Genomic DNA, 17,970 nt, shown 5'->3' on the forward strand with positions numbered 1-17,970 from the left:
CAGAGCTGTATTTAGGTGTCCGGTTTTCTTACTGGGAGCAGTGGTGGTAGAGGGGGCCTGTGTGTAGAAGCTGCAGATGACGTGTGAGAGTTCACTGGGGGCAAAACTACAGTGGACACTGTCTCTGGAGGGCTGGGGGACCATGACGGCACAGTTGGCCCACTTCAACTGGCTTGGAGTGGTGTTTTTAGGTGTCTGCTTTCTGCTGTCACAAAGTCCTCACAGTAGTCATTGGTTGCCTGCAGGATGCAGATCTCGCTCTGGACGTGATCACTGCCCGATAAGACCAGAGTCTTGGCATCCACTGCGACTTCCTTTCTTTCTGATCTGACCATCCAGGTGGCACCGGTCCTCGACTGAGATCTCTTCTGTTGATTCACCGTGCAGTGACCATTTGGTCGATTTTAGAACTTGGCAGGATGAATCTGGACACCAAGTGATTGGTAAGTGTCTGCGGCGCTTGCTGTTGGTTTTGATGCCTGTGATTGGTAAGGTAGTTTAGTAACGCTTACTGTGGCTTTGAGTATGGTATATTTTGTGTTGGCCAACTTGGTTTGTTTTGATATATGTGACTTGCAATTCACATAGGCAGGTAATGAGGATAATTTTCTCTAACTGAATTGATTTGAACGGCACATCGTACTAAAGGTACCTTAAGTGCTACTTTGATTATAATATTGCATATTCTGCACTATTTTTGGCATGCCTGTCTTTAGCACACTTCAAAAGATGTGTTGCTTTTGGAATGGTACCTTGAATCTTGATGAAGCACAACATAATGCTTGCAGCAGGACAGCCTTGGAGAGAGGTGGGGGCCCGGAGCACTCGCTGTGGCCCGGTTCTGCGCTGAGGGGCTATTTTTAGCTCTTCTCTGATGAGACAGGGCAGCTGAGGAACGAAACTCAAGGAGCCTTCCTCGGCCCTATTTTGTGCAAAGACCAGTTAGACTTTCCATAGAAAACTGTTTTTATTTTTTTTAAAACTGTTGCATTAATCCTAGACAAAAAGTAAAATGATGCTCTTGCTTGAAATTTCAAGGGCTATATGCCTATATAAAAACGATTTTCCAATTGAGAATTAATTTTCTCAGTGGAAATTGTGGCGCAAAGCTAACATGGATTATCGGATAAGAGTTTTACCTTTAGAAAGTTAAAATTAAGATGACCTGTGTAAAGAGAAAAACGAAATTGTGTGTTTTACAATAGACTAAATTCAGATACAAAATGTCACAGCATTTATCTTTTGTATAGGGTATTCAAAGGCATTCACATTATACAGAACGACAGTTGTGTTGGCTTGAAAGGTTGACTTGAAAGGCGTGTGAATTCGACGCCTTTACGTGTCAAACAGCTGTGTCAGCAAGACTATTTCTATTCTCTGCGGACTCCCGCCACAGAGAACAGCTAAAGTCAAACACGTTGTAAAATGCGGCATTTCAGACTGCTGTTTTAAAAGTTAGAAATATAGTTTCATGATTTTTGATAAACAGAGGGCAGATTGACAGTAGGGATTTCTTTTCTTAATGCCTTTTTTTAAAATAAGGATAAGAGTGGTTTATGATGTTAAATAATAATGACTGTCCTTCATTTAAAAGTGGCGCAGACTTAAGATGTTTCAAGATAAGCTTCTGTGCTTAGGGCTAAGAATTAATGTGTTTCAATATGATAGGCAAAGGGATGCAGCTTGCTTTTCATATGTGGACTCATCAAAATGATTAATTTAAAAAAAAATATACATATATTTTTATTATTTTGTGATTTCAAATAGGTGCATTAAATTAGTTTAATATTTATAATGCCCAATAATGATACTGTGACCTCCTAGCATCCAAATTGCATTTAAGCCGTGCTATACAGCAATAGGGGGTCAATTGCATGTGAAAAGGTCACTTTATCCAGGCGTACAAAACTCATTTTTATAAGGGCATACATTATACATTTCTGATGCCACATCTCTGGGATATGTAGAGGACATTCTGGGGATGACTATTATGCAAAAACATTGTAGGATATTAATTTTTAAGTGCCCTAAAAACCAAAGTCGAAATTGAGTAAAAATTCGCTATTTAAATGAGATTTCTCCAGTCAGAGCAGCTTTTAAACTGCCTTAGACTCAAGTAACTGCACATATGTACGCATAAAACTTCATAGCTGACATTTATATTGCTCAAGCACTCAGCACCCTGATTCTCAATATACCCATGTACAAAAACTGGCAGAAGTTATTAAGCTTACCTCTGAAATTGCTGGTAGACACAGATTGGGTTTTGCTGCTCTGCCTTCGGTCTCTAGGGTCACTTTGACTTGGGAGCACCGCATGACAACCTTGCATACAAGCTGGAACAGCTGCATAGGTTAAAGGCCGAACTCCTACATTTAGAAGCCTGGCAGGGCTCGGGTTCACATGAGCTTTGACATTTCGACATTTGAAAGACGAAATGGCAGGGGAAGAAAGAGGTTTTTGCTTACCGTTTTTTTGGTAAAAGCAAGTTTTTGTGTGCACTCAATGAACATAGTATATGTGACCTCTCTTTAAAAGACAATGGCTCTGATATATATATATATATATATATATATTATAAATGTTTTTAGGGTTGAATTCAAATTCTTTGGCTAGCTGAAATGTGCTATTTAGCTCCTCAGTTTGTTTATGCCCAGTTGCTACAAATTGGGGTTGATAGTGTTGACAGAATGAAACCTGGTACAGGTTTCTTACTGTCAAAACTGGGGAGAGGGGGCTAGCTCCTCTACAAATTAAGGGTAGGCAAATTTATGTGTTCTCTCTCTTTTTCTTAATTTATTTTCGAGCCTGTCTAAACTGTCTGTGAAATAACCATGAGACATTTAATTGGCTATTCAGTAATACTGTTTTAAACATTAGCATTAATAAAACGAATAAATATATTTTGCTATGTTACTACCCGTCCTCTCTGATGGAATTATGAGAGGATGAGTAGTCTAGATTGCTGCTTCCTTATTTGATCTTTAAGGGGAACTAGCTGTGGGTAGTTTTTGTTTGAAAATTCTCAGGTGACAACACCACTATTGTTTGTTATTCTCATGCTACATACAGTTTTGCAAGGGCATTGCTAGTTTTATTAGCTAGTCTGTGTAAATAAACTGACAGTCCTTACTATAACTAATGTTGCATAGTTTGGATTGTGAAAATGTAGAATGCAGGGAAGAGGTCTATGTGATCCTTAGCAAACATTTTTGAGGAAAATATTGTTTTATAGGAGTCTGTTAGTCACAAGATGTTCCACTGGAGAACGTGTACCCATTATGTTGAAGTTTTTAGTTCTTTATGTAATAAGAATCTTTGTTAAATTAGCAGTGTTAGACTTTCCTGTTGCTCCTATAACATGAGAGCATGGTCCGGAGTATACAATGTAGGTGCTTTAATTAAGAAAAATCATTTTAGAAGTGTCTGCAGTCCTGTACAAATAATGCAATGTTTAGGAGTAAACGTGTATAACATTTCCTTTTTCTTGAGGGTCTTTAGAAATGAACACAGACTTCCTTGACTGCTTGGCATTGGGTGACGTATTACTCTTGTCAGTTCACTAAAGAGTTCCTTTTATACTTGCCAATAGGTTCAGGCTGTTTTATTTACTCTCACATATATGAAAGTGGTTCCAAGGTGCCTTGTTAATATATGGGGCGTCCCTAGACTAGGAAGTATTCTGAGACTATCCTCTCTGTTGATAGATTATTTCTGTGCCTTGTCTAAAGACCTTTTGTTCTGTCCCCCAATAGATATTTGCTGCTTTTCAACCATTGCCAGAGGGGCGCGGACATCAGATCCAGCTTGAGGAGTCAGCACCAGTCCAGCTTGAAGTCAAAGTGAAGGTAACCAGCACAGGCATTACTGGCAACCAGGACCTCAGTGAAGGTAGAAGGCCGGAAGCATTGTGATGAGAGTACCCCTGCTACTATCTTGGGCGAAAGACGGGGTCACAAATCAGAAAGGAGAAATCGTGGATCAAGCTTTTGATGCCCAGCCGAGAGTCACAGACCGACCAGGAAGGCGAGAAAGTTTTTGCTTGAGGTAACCCCCTTTGAAACAAGGGTTGCTTCAGAGATCCTAGCATCAGGCCTCTGAATCCTGGTCCTAAAGTGGCTGTAAAGTTTTCACCTTTGTTGGCCAAGATCTATGGCCCCAACGAAAGAGCAGTGTGCCAGCAGAGCAATACAGGAGTTAGGGAAGGACTTGAGTTGAGGGTACAGGTGCTGTGTCTCTGGTGCCTGTTAGATTGAAATGAAGAAAACTGGTGCACTGCCTGAGACACTGGACAGGATCGCTGAGCGCATTTGCCCTGGTGGGTGATTCCCCTATCCTGAAAGAAGAAACTTTTCCCTTGAAACTAGGCCATGATTCCTGAGTTGCGAGTTGTGCAGCTCCACCGTGGGAACAACAAGAGCCTGCCTGTGAGGCTCAAACGGACACAGGGAGAAGACTCCCCTCTGGTTGGTTGTACAGCGGCTTTAATTTCCCAAGGACTTCTTTTTCTTTTTGTTGAAAATGTACCCCATTGATCGTCCCATTTTTGAGGAGGAGCAACCCTTTGCAGCTCTTCGTCCTAATTCTCATGGTCCTGTGTAGTTCTCCTGGTCCTCTGGATCCAGGATCATTTTTGTAAATAATATGTCTGACTGCTTTAATGTTTGTATTGGGTATAATGATAGATACTCTAGCCCTCATAAAGGAAACACTGGAAAAGTCTAGCGAAAATGTTTTTGAAGTTGAAATTGATGGTAACTGAAATGCATAGGAGCCTTGAAAATGTTTTTACTGGATGGTTCTAGGATTTGCTTAGGACTAGAAAGCTAATAATTCTGTTTCTGATAATAGTAATTACTCTCTCCTGCTATCTGTATGACCCAATTCTCTGTTCCCTTTGTACTTCTGTTTATACCTCATACATACCCGCTTAACAATATTTAGAATGAGAAATGCCCACCTAGCAATGAATTAGGATATTTATGAACAAAAAAAAATTATTAAAAATTAATATGCATATTTTTCATTTTTCCTACTGGATTATGGGAGATGTCTTCAGCTAACGCTAAAAGAGTCGTCTGTCGTAAATTGGCTGCGATTAAATTAGCGTTAGCAGAATCCATCTGGTATTTAGAGGCTATCCTGTACATTTTGTGGAATCCATTTTGTATTTCTGGCAGCCATTTGGTCTTCCCTTGTGCTCTGTTTAAAGGACTGGCTATACTTAGACTCTGCTACCCTGCACATGCGCAGGAATATCTAACTGTCCATGCATCTGTTTTTAGTCTGTAACTATCAGGTTGTTTCTACCAGAGTCAGCAACTGCTAGCTCCTCCTTTACTGTTGACGGTGCATTTCTGTATGACCATCTATGTATGTAACTCTTCTCATGTATGCTTGCACCGCCCTTTTCCTGAGCCCGTGTGTGGGTATAAAAGACCCATGGTTCTTCTACTCTGTGTGCTACCTTCATTCAGCACCACAGGGTGCTGGGTGAATGTGGTTCCACCTCCTGAGGTTTAATAAACTATGTATTTTCTATTTCAGTTTCTGTGCCAACTTCTTTCTAATAGTCGGAGGACTCTGTGCAGAGAAGGGCGAACCCCTTGCACTGGTAGGCCTAGCTGAGGCCTATTTTCTACAATGGGAGGCAGGTCCGCTACGTCTTGGAAGGACTTGGTTCCTGGGTGAAGTGCTGGCAAGTCTCCCGGGCTTTGGGGATTCAGCAGCTGCAGGACAAGTAGACTTTTGGCACAATTGTCAAAGTCCGCAGGTAGATCAGCAGGGTTGGCGCCAGGTCAGTTGCTGGGTCCTCAGTTCTTGCAGGATGCAACTCTTCACATCCTTCTTTGTGTTTCAGGTTCGCAGAATCTGGTCCCTGGAACCTGGGGGTGGGCTTCCTTAAATACTAAATTTATAGGTGTTAGGGAAGTGAAAGGTAGTAACCAATGGGCTACTGACCCTAGGGGTCACTACGCCCCCTATATGACCACTTCCTTAGGGAAGTGGGCATAAGCCTGCCCCAGAATTCCCCAAGTATGCCATCACAAAGATGGCTACTTCTGAAAAGTCATGTCCACCTTAGTTTAACCCACATTAGGGATGGTACTAGCCTGGGGGCGGCACACCTACCTGGCTAGCTGATTTTGCTTCCTGTCCAGGTGCCAAAGGGGCTCTGGACAAAGGGATCAGCTTCCTCGCCTGTGCAGGGAGCCAGATTCGCATTTCATATGCAGCAGCTCTTTGAAGCTTGCTGCTCTGGGAAGGCTAATCAACTGGACATCCTGTGGGAAGGGTGGGGTGGGACACCACCTTCCGAGACAGACCTTTGTTCTGTTTCTCTTGAGAACAGAAGTCTCTCAGCCTAGGCGGTCAGAACAGTGTCTTAATGGTAGGCTGGCAAAAACCAGTCAGTGAGCAAGCACACCAGAGGCTAGGAGATTTTCAGGGACACCTCCAAGGTGCAATTCGGGTGCATGTATTAGTAAATGGAACACTGAAATCTAGGTGGGCTTATCAATACGAGATGTTGATACCAAACATTCCTATCCTCAGTGACGCCATCATGTAGCTGGGGAACTCTTTTTCACCAGTGTCCAGCACATGTTTTAAAATGGCTTCCCTGGCTACGTACTGGTAGTAATAGGACTGACCAGCACAGGGGCATATCTGCTCATGCAGGTATGCGCTCACATGTAATATCAAACAGCCTGCCTTAGGGCTGTCGATCGTGCTGTAGGGGTGAATTACAAATAGTACATGCAGTGGTAGGGGACATGAAATGCCATGTTTTCATTTTTGTCTGTACCAAAACACGCACCCTGCAATGGCAGCCTTGCATGTGCTTGGTGAGGAGTCCTTTAGGGTGGCATAATCCATGCTGCAGCCCTTAGGTACCCTATTTAGTACCTCTGGACCCAAGTACCAGGGGTACCACTTACTAGAGACTTACAGAGGATGCTAAAAGGTTTGCCAATTGGGGAAAACAATTGTACAGTTTAGTGAAAGATCTGGCACTGGGGACCTGGTTAGCAGGGACCAAGTGCACTTACAGCAGAAATTACATCATTTACCAGGCAAAAAGTGGCGGTAACCATGTAAAAATGGGCTACTTTCCTACAGATGACCTTTGGGAGGAAGGCTGGCTTTGCTCTCATAACCAACCCCTCCTTATTTATTTGTAAGCAGGGTTCCTGTATTGTTCTCGCTTGCAATTAGTCGACCATGCGTAGGGATGTGATGGCTACTAAGGCAGCTGTTTTTAATGTCAAATATTTGACTTCTGGCTTATGCATTGGTTCTAAAGGTTCATTCATTAGCTGTGTGAGCACTAGGTATATATTCCACATGGGCATATGCGATGCCTGTGGTGGCGCTATCCTTTTTGTTCCCTCTAGGAATCTCTTCATAACCGGTGTAGTGAAGAAACTTCTCCCTACATATCACCTAGTGCAGAAATCTTAAATACATTTTGCTTATGGGGGACTCAGAACAAAAAGTTTCGCCCCCCTCCAAAACATTATGGCAAGGACTTGGGGAGCAGCAATGCAGAGCACAGAGGGTCGGGTTAATGAAATCATTTCAGGGGTACTTTTTCAACAGGTCATAAATGATATTAAATGTGAAACTAAAAGTGCGAACTCCTCAAACACAAACTGGCCAAAAAACACTACTCCCCATAAATAGGTTAATGTGAGCCCCTCACACTCCTGAATCCCAATGCAACTGCAGCTGATGCACTAATGATAGCCGGGGCTCTGAGTAGCATGACTAGTCATTACCCTAACCTTGAAACTGGCTTGGTCTCGTTCAGAAAAAAAAGTAGCTCACAGAGTTGGCCCCCTTTGTGCAGAAAGGGTGCACTCTTCCCTAATTCTAGCACAGAAAAATGATCCCCCATATGCCTTTTGCAAAGTAAGTCAATCATAACACATGTAACAGGCCCTCACACCCCTGAGCCCCAGTGCTACTGAACCTGCTTCACTAATGATAGCTAGTGCTCTGCAAAGGGGGCTGTCTCTGCCCGGTGTTAAAAATATGGGCCCTAATCTTCCTCCACCTGCTCTCCATAATCACAAGAGTCCAAGCTAAGGTGTCTCCTCGGTTTCCATTTACCCCTATGCTGGGTCTGCCAAGTGGACATTGAGTGATAGAAAGGCGTGGGTTTAAATATACAAGGTAAGGTATCTAATGATAGTATTGTTTCATGTTCTACTGGTAATTGTTCCCTTCCGGTTGGGCTAGTAAATCTATTGGTTCGTTTAGCACTTTCTTATAGATGGCCTTCCGGCCTCCCTTAGAACTTCCTGGCCTCTCTGCGGATGACTCAGGAGTCTTAATTCCAAGTACTAAGGAGCAATGCTTATAGTCTGAGGCTGCCCAGCTCCAGGTGGCAGCAGTGGTGGTTGGCAGGGAACGGTGGCGGGGATTAGGAAAATAAACAAAGAAAGAAAAGAAAATGTACCGGGTTGCGGCTGTCCCCAGCTGCCGCCTGTCCTCCACGAGGAACCAGGAAGCACATAGCCTCCCTGAATCCCCGACAAATAACAACGCTGCCTTACAGCAGCGTTGCAGTTGGTCTGAGCACCGTGTTTCAGTGCTCAGAGAGGGACTGGGAGGCTGGGCATGTTCTCAACGCAGGCTGTACAATACAGCCTGTGGAGAACATGCAAAGTGCACATGACAGTTTGGCCGGCCAAACCGTCATGCGCAATTAAGGTGCAGCTACCACTGCTCCTCCGGCTTCGATATCAGGGGAGGGCGGCCCGTCCCAACAACCTGGCTCCACTGCAACACTAAAAATAAAATGATAATAACGGACGTTCGGTGACCATTTTATTTTTACTTTGCACTGGTTTAAAATAATGGGGCAACGCTCCTCCACCTTTGCAGAGTCACCGCTCCTGGGTAGCAAAATAGTTTCTCCTTCATGGTCAGCAAGTCCTGTGAGCTTGGCTGTTTTTTGTTACGGTCCCTTGTGAGATCTCCACCTTGTCAGAGTATCTTATCTGTCTTGTCAATTGTAATGCTATGAAGATTGGAGTCCTGGGCGATTGCTTGCACTTGATTAGAACTAGTTGTTTCAAGAGGTATTGTGGGGAAGTGTATGGAAAGTTCCCTGGGCAGTCCATCAATAGTGCGTTCCCTCTTGACAGGTGGCGTGGGTACCTAGACACACAAGCTTGGGCATTTTGCGTTTTCTGGCGTAACAAACAGATAGATGTCTAGAATGCATTACTTTCAAAACACTCCTTGTAGTACCCAATCCTTCAGTATCCGTTTTAGTGCAAGGAGCTTCCTTGCCTGTTTGTCTGACTGCATCTATATTTTGTATTCCTAGCACGTGCACTGCTACCAGGTGTGTCTTTGAATGGCCCACTCCCAGGTGTCCTGGGCTAGTTTACAAAAAACCCCTATGATCTGTTTGTTGAGGTGGAACATGGAAGTTGTGTTGTCTGTCGGGATATGGACAATTTTCCACTTTACATAAGAGTGAAAGGCCTTTAGTGCCAAGAACAGTGACTTGAGTTCCAACACATTTTTGTGCTTTACAGCTTCTGCAGAGATTCAAATCTGTAGGAAGCTGGCTCTGTATATACTATACCAAAGTGAGGTAGTGTGCAAAAAGTCCAGTGGAACCCCAAAGGGAAGCAGAGGTAAAAGTAGATCGCACCTTACTCTCTATTTGTGGTAGTGTGGTCGAGCAATAAGGATGTATCAAAGGGTAGTGTTAAGCATTTGTTGTACACACTCAATCAGCAAATGATATCACAAACTCAGACTGAACTTCAGACCAATTGGTTTTGTATAAAAATATTCTTTTAGTTATTTAATTCTCTACAACCAAGCAAGCCTGGCATAGGTAAGCAATAAATACTTTATAGTAGTAATGCAGTTTATAAACAGTTTGAATTGCAATTCTATATGCACTTTGATTTGATTACATTAGAGCTACTAGTAATGCAATGCTTTTGATATACTGCACATATAATTTGTATTGGCTTTTTAGTAGAATGTCAAGTAGATTACTTTACAGATTACTTTTCTTACACAGTGCAGTAGGCCCAGATACTGCACTGGGACATTTCCTGTAAACAGGTAAGTAAAATCGTTTTTGTTATTTAGTTACAGTTTTAAAGGGTTTCATAGATCTTCCAACACCACACTTAGAAACTTTTCATAGAAAAACAGTCAATGTTATCCTATGGAGAAAAATAGGGTTATCTGTTCAAAGGTAAGTATTCGGTTATGGGAGTTGGTATTCTGTGGTTAGACTCCGGGGTCCCCAGGGTCAAGGAGCCACTCTGGTTGCACCCTCAGCGGCACTAGGGTGGCCGGGTGCAGAGTGCTGAGGCCCAATGTTATCCAATGGGGGGTAGGGGGCTTCCGATGGGTGGCTGCTTACGAGCAGGCCACTGGGTTGTGGGAGCAAACCTCCTGGACTTAAGCTCAGGGAAAATGGGGGTTTAAGCCAGCACAAAAGGTGCACCCTCTGCGACACTAGGATGGCCGGGTGCAGAGTGCTGTTTTGGCGTCGGGCGCCCTGTAGCTTATAATGGGGAGTCTCTAGTTTGCAAACACACTGCAGGCTCGGGGATGAAGGTCTTCTGGGTGTGACCACCACTTGGAGAGGTAAGTTGGGATGTTGGGGGTTGGTTAGGCACAATCGGTTGGGCCACCCAAGGCCGTGGGGCGTCGGGTGCAGGGGTGCCTTTTATGGTTGGATCTTTTTACCGGCTCCTGGTCGATGGGGGGGAGGGGAATTCCGGTTTGACACTCAGGCGTCGGTTGGAGGCAGGTCAGGGGTCACCAGATCTCAGGTCAGGATCGCCGGAGACCTCCTCTTGGTGTTGGGCCACTCGAACTCGGGCCGTCTCGTGGATCCTGCTGGAGCTGAAGTCTGTTGGTGAACAAATCCGGTGTTCACAGGAGACAAGAGTATTTTCTTTTGAAGGCAGGGCAGGTCCTTGAGGCTGCAGGACACACCGGAGTTTCGCTTCAGAAGGTTCGAGGTGGGGACAGGTTGGTAAGGCTGGGGCCAAGTCAGAGGGGGGTGGGAAGAGAAAGAATGACTATTTTGTGGGGACATTGGTGCGCCCATTCTGGACAGCCCCCACCCCTACGTACAAAAAAGCCAGAGTAATCCATGGCCCTAGTGGGTCCTCTGCCCCAAAGGGGTCAGATCAGGGGCTACTGCCCCCCAACTGCCTCCTGGGGGGCAGAAAGTCTGCTGCATTTTTTGAGGGGGTTGGGGGCATTGGCATGCCCATTCTGGGCAGCCCTCACCCCGAGCTTTGGAAAATAAAAATCCCTGGTGCCTAGTGGGCTTTCTGCCCCACCCCCCTGCGGGAGGCAGATCGGGGGCAACTGCCCCCATCTGCCTCCTTGGGGGGGGGGGGGGGGGGGGGGGTGTTTCAGAAAGACTGGTTGTGTGAGAATTAAAAAGGGGGAGCAAAGCCCTTGCCCAAGGGGACGCTCCTGGCGCGATCCCCAAGTAGGGATCCACTAGGGAAGGGTACAATTGGAAAGGGGCGAATCTCCCCTTTCCCACGATACCTCTCCCATGTGTTTTGGTGCTCGGGGGCCTGAGATAGCCCCACGAGCACCGAAACTGTGAAAAAGAAACGCCTTTACAAGGAAAACTAAAACAATGCCTTGGGAGGTTGGGGAAGCTCTTCCCCTCCTCCCAAGGCAAAAAAAATAAAAAAAGGGAAATCGAGTTTTTGCAAGTGTGTTCATGACGGAATGGTTCTGTCACGAGCACACTTGTGCTCGTGCCGGAACCATTCCGCCATGAGCACAGAAGGAGTTAACACACAGCAAAAGCGACAAGATAAAAACAATATTTAAAGGCATTTTTAATGCTCATTCTCTTTCAGAATGAACAGAACACCTGTTTTTGCCAGTTGGAGCTCTCTCACCTGAATTGTAGGCCTTAACAAATAGCTCGCCATGATAAAATCGGATTCAGCATAGAGTGGGTGGGTAGATTTTTCAAGGCATGCCCTTGGAACTCTTCCCCCCTCCTTCACAGAGGCGCCCTCAAGAGGTGCACCTAATGTGCACCACGTTCTATGTGGCACAAAATCAGTGCACCTCCTGAAAACGTATCTGTATTGCTCCCACATTTGTAATATTGTGAGGGCACAATGACAAACGCTTCCCTCATTTGCATGGGGCCATGCCTTTATACAACTGTGGGAACACTCCCTTGTGATTTTGCTTTTGCACATTTTGCAATGATGTGAGTCATATTACAATAGGAGCTGCACAAGCAGCCCCTTATGTAACACAAAGAACCCTGCAGGTGAAAAGTGCACACTCCAATTGTACCCTGTCCCATAACCCATCCTTTGTATAATGCGGCCTCAATTGTCAGAAAGGGAAAGCTGGATGAAGCTAATCGTCTTCCTACAGTCAATGCACCATAGAAATGCAGGCATTTATTCTGAAGCCATATTAGAGCATTGTCTACACCCAGCAAGCATCTACAATTAACCCCACATCGTTTTTGATTGTCTACATTGAAAGGATCGGACTTCATTCTACAACACAAGTGGAGTATGTAAAGTGTTAGGTAAGAACACGGTAATGTATCTCCTATCATAAAGTTAATTCTAGAATTACAGTCTTACCGGTTTGCACGAGTGTCCTTGGATGGATTACCATCAAAAACGATTACACGATCTGCTAGATATGTGGCCATGATAAAGTCATGTTCTACAACAAAGGCTGTCTTTTTGGCGTGAAGAATGAAACTAAATAAAAGAGAAGTATATTAAAATCTAGCATTTGGATTGGAAAGTAAATCATTCAAGCTGAACGTATTAGAAAGCATAAAAAGCAAAGTTACCGTTTAACGACCCTTGCAGCCATAAGACGCTGTTCAGAGTCCAAATAGGCAGAGGGTTCATCAATTAAGTAGACATCAGCAGGTTTACCTAGACAAAGAGCCAATGCCACACGCTGCAGCTCACCACCAGACAATGTCTGCACCTGTAGGCAAATTAATGCATTGGACCATGAACAGGAGCTGTATTTAAAGAGACATGATCAAGCAAGTACATGTATGCACACCACCATGGTCTATAAGATGAGAATAAATTAGATCAACCTGAAATTAGACAGAGTTCCATACCCTCCCTGTCTTCCACCATCCTGGATCATTCCAATGTCATGGGGCAGGAAACCAGAACAAATGAAATTTATGGCTGTATTAAGATCATTTGATCGCACAGAATCCACCACATATCTGATTCCGAACAATAAAGTGCACATTTAAAAACACATTATTTCCCCATTACACAGCTGATTTTCAAAGGTCTACCTACACGCTGACATGCATGTGCTTCTAGTACATGCCATATACAAAGATGGAGCTCACAGGCACCAAATTACCAGTGCCATTTAAATATCCATTTACTGACACTGTTGGTTCTGTACTGGGGGAAGTAATATAAAGCAACATGGAAGGTACAGAGGTGAAAATAAGGGCAAAGAAAAGGATCCTGCTGGGATGCACGAGCAAACTAACCAGTGTGACATCCAAGCAACATTTTCTAAAAGAAAAAGGCAAGAGTAGCACAAAAATTCAGATGTCCATTAATAGAATCCAATAGAAAACTGTAGCAGCTGTATGTGATCTTTTAGGGTGGCCTTTCAAAACAGTATTGGGCAAGGCAACACAATAGATACCACAGAAAAACTAATGATGGACTAGAAATCTAGGCCGTTTCAAAAGCACCTGGAACACACCACTATACAACACACTACAGGGAAACATCCTTTACCATGCAGTCTTTATAAAGTAATTCCTTTACCAGTGAAGATGAGTACAATTAAGATGTATATACATGCATGTGTACATGCTGTAGGAAGTTGGCTCTGTATATAGTTTAACACTAGGTAGTTATACCATGCACAGGTCCAGGGGTTCCCCAGAAGTGTACAGGGCGCAATGTAAACCCAAATTGAGTATTTAGGAAACGATCCTGTCTTATGATGATGCTAGTAGAGGAATACTGATGCAAAAGAGGTTGTTTGGGAGGCCTTGACAGGAGCTCTAGGGAACATGATTTATTTAGGCACGGTCCATCTCACGTTAGTCATTGCTGTGATTACGGTCATGTCTTAATAAAACTGCAATAAAGTTTGTTTAAAAAAATATATATATTCTGCAACCTTATAAAAAATTAAGACAGATTATATTTTATTCTTTATTTTATTGCATTTATAGCATATTTTCTTTAGACATTAAAAACTTTTTTGTATAAATGTTAGTCTTTTTTGGTGTACATTTCAATAAAAATTGTTGCAAAAATACATATATATGTACAATACTATTGTTATCTTTTTAAAACCATGACGCCAGAATTGATAATTTGTCCAGAAATCATTCTTTAAATACAAATATATATATATATATAAACCCACAGCAATCTATATCTATTCATTCATCCCAAACTTTCACACTCATTCAGTCCGCATTTATGCAAGTACACACAAATCAAAAGAGATTCGACCCTATGAGGGGTCCCAAGTTGTATTCGAGAGGGCAGTGTTTGTTGTTGCTAGCAGACACAACTTTTGATGGAATTAACTCTCGAGGACCACTCCTCAAGGGTGGTAATGGTCTACGCGCGTTTCAGTGGCCAAGCCACCTTCCTCAGGACCAAGATGCAATGAAACTCAAAAGAACCACGGGTTGTCTGCTACTGTTCGTTGCGGCCTGCTTCTTATTACTTTTATAGGCATATTTACAACTATGCCAACTGACACCATAAATGTTCAGGAAGTCCCTGTGTAGAGCGTGTAGCTCATCTGTTGTTGAATCAGTGTTATTTTACATGGCTCCAGTCTCGCCCATTATTTAAAAACATTTGCATCCAGACCGGCACTTCGTATGTGAACTACGGTGTTTCCTTAGAAAGTGATGCTTCCCAACTCCAATACGTTATCTTCTACTGGCAACTGCTCTGTACCGAATGTCTGTGCGGGGCGATGAGTACACGTTTTATTGTGCCACCCTCCTCTGGTAGTGGGTATAGTACTAGCCCTGATTGGTGGAGTCCCCGCATCTTCAAGATGGAGGGGACTGAAAAGTGTGCTTAACTTAGCCTCCTCCACCTCCAAGTCTTGCTAAGGTTTCCAGCTGGCTTTGCCGCCCAAAGTGGGGGTGCAAACCAGGAATGCCATCTGTTGCTGGCAGTAGAGGCTGGGGGGCCCATTACAAGGGTGGTAGGCCTTTGAAGCTTCCCCTTCCAGCACTGTCAATACTGGGGGAGGAGGGGGGGACACCACCACCTCCCCCCCCCCCCCACCCCCCAGGGATGCGCAGCAGATGGCAGCCCCTGGTTTACACCCCCACTTTGGAATGGAAAACTGACGGGAAAATTTAGGAGACTAGGAGGTATGCCCACTTCTGCCAACTTCACCTCTAAGGTGGAGAAGGCAAAGCACATCTTTCAGTCCCTGTCATCTTGAACAATGGGGTAACCAATCCAATCAGTGCTAGGTTTGGAGACTACGTTTGGCATTTTACATTTTCTTGATTAACAGTTCTATGTGTGGTACAGCCTTCCTGGATAGGACTAGTGGGCGGAGTTCCTACTAGTGGACTTGATGATGCAGCCTGCTGAGTAGGTCTGCAAAGTCGTTGTCAATCCTAAAGAGATATTCCACCAGAACAATTATTAGATAGTGTATCACTGTAGGAAGCTGCTTCTGTATATACTATACCAAAGTAAGGTATAGTGTGCACAGAGTCCAGTGGACCCCCAGAAGCTAAAGTAAATAATACTAAAAGCTTTATTTGTGGTAGTGTCATCAAGCAGTTAGGCATATCAGAGGGCAGTGTTAAGCTTTTGTTGTACACACTCAGGCAAGTGATTACATGCCTTCAGACTGAATCCAAGACCAATTGTTTTGTATGAAAGGTTATAACTTATTTTATTATAGAACCAAGAGGAACTCAGTTGCAGGCAAGTAGCAGTTTCAAGAATAGCAATACTTTTCAAATACAGTAGGTATTGTGTTGTAAAGGCCTAAAAGTACTTTACAGGAGCATTAAAATACTTTGGTAATGTCAAACAGTAGCAAACTTAGCAAATGTAAGAGAGAAACATTTAGTGCAATAGGCAGAAGTGCAATGCAATTCTATGGAAGGAAAACAGTAATGTACATTTACCTTTAAGTACTTGACTTACACATCCAGTCTTCTGGAGTTTAGACAAACACTGAGCAAGGTACTGCACCACCAGCTGCACTAGGGCAGCTGGGTGCAGAGGTCACTGGGCCCAATGTTAGTCAGAGAATGGGGGCACCCACAAGAGGTGATGGTTGCAGTTAAGTATCCGCCGTTTCAAGGCACAGGCCCCGGTGGTTAAAGCCAGCACAGTGGGGAACTACAAGGCAACATTAACCAAACACTACCAGCTGCACAGGGGCAGCCGGGTGCAGGGTGCAAATCAGAATCGGGCACCCAATGCAAGTAAAGGGGAATCTCGGTCGCACAAAGAGGCTGCATACTGAGACCAGGAGGCTGAACGAAGGTGACCAACAACTGGGCAGGTAAGTAGAGGTGTTGGTGGACGCTTGGGCACCGTCTGCAGGGCTCCAAAAGGGTCGGAGGCAGAGGCTGCAGGAGTGCCTTTAGGTGTCGGATTTTCATTACTGGATCCAGTCGCGGTCAGAAGGACACTTCGTGATGAGGCTGCACGTGTTTATGTGGAGTCCAGGAGAGGTCAGCTGTTCCAGCTGGATCCGGAGTCCTTGTAGTTGGATTCTCCTGGACAGGGCCACTAGACGGGAGATCAAAACTTTGTTGAAGAGAAAACAGTCTTCCTCGGGGTTTTGGAAGTCGCTGACCACAGGACAGGCGTTGTCTTCTTTGCAGGGGGTTTAAAGCTGGAGACAGACTGGTAGGGCTGGGGCCAAGTCAGTGGGCATCTTCAGGCTTTTGCTGCATGCTGTCTTTGTCCTTCATAGGTTGCAGGAATCTGAGGATCAAGGTTCAGGGGTGCCCCTAAATACTGAATTTAGGGGTGTTACAGGTACTGCCAGACTACAGCCAATAGGTTTACTTATCTTTAGGGTGACTACACCCTTAGTATGTCCCCTCCATTTGGGGAGGGGCATTCCATAATCGTATTGGCTAGCATCCGTACATCTAACATGAAGGATTTTCTACGGAGGGGGTTACTTCAGCTATGGACACCTTAGAGGTGGTCCTGGTTGAGAAGGGACACCTCGCCAGAATACTAAATTTCCCGCAGATCTTGCCACCAAAAGTGGGGCGTGGTCAGGGGGGTGGGCTTCTCCACTTGCTGGAGAGGCCATGGCTAGGATAACACAAGCAGGAAGCGTTTTAGGCTCACCACCCTGAATAATAACCCCTATTTGGGAGTAGGTGAAACACACCTCCTCACCCCAAACAGGCTTTTTTCCCGACCCACAAGAGCACACAGGCTCGCAACTCAGGGGGTCAGCAACAGGTCAGTGTGTGGCAGGCTGGTGCAGACAGATCAGTTGGACATGAGAGAGTTGGTCATTTTTAAAGGGGGCATCTCTAAGATGCCCTCGGAGTGCATTTTGTAATAAATCCAGCAGTGGCATCGGTGTTGGTTTATTATGCTGAGAAGTGTGATACCAAACGTCCTAGCATTCAGCAAAGCCATCATAGAACTGTGGAGTTCGCAATGACAACTTCCAGACCATATATTCAATATGGCTTCACTGCACTTACAATGTTTTAGGATGGACTTAGATACTGTAGGGGCATATTGATCAAGCAGGTATGCCCTCATTTATGGTATAGTATACCCTGCCTTAGGGCCGTGAGGCCTAATACAGGGGTGTTTGTAGGCAAGGCACACTGTGATGTGGGCCATGTCGACTCAAGTTTTACCTGCACCAAAACACAGTCTGCAACGACTGTCTGTGTTAGGGGAGGGGTCTCGGAGGGTGGTACAA

General features: G+C 44.5%; 1 protein-coding gene across 1 annotated transcript in view; it reads right to left on the reverse strand.

Moving 5' to 3' along the window:
• The window catches only part of ABCE1 (ATP binding cassette subfamily E member 1), a 245,438-nt gene that overhangs the window by 71,659 nt on the left and 155,809 nt on the right, over positions 1-17,970 (reverse strand). Inside the window, exons 15-16 of the mRNA XM_085641610.1 lie at positions 12,854-12,996; positions 12,636-12,758 (exon numbers count right to left, since the gene is read on the reverse strand). Of these exons, the coding sequence (XP_085497736.1) occupies positions 12,636-12,758; positions 12,854-12,996 (266 nt within the window). The remainder of the gene's footprint in view (positions 1-12,635; positions 12,759-12,853; positions 12,997-17,970) is intronic.

Source organism: Triturus cristatus, chromosome 2_2 (assembly GCF_964204655.1).
Source record: "Triturus cristatus chromosome 2_2, aTriCri1.1, whole genome shotgun sequence".
NCBI classification, from domain to species: Eukaryota; Metazoa; Chordata; class Amphibia; order Caudata; family Salamandridae; genus Triturus; species Triturus cristatus.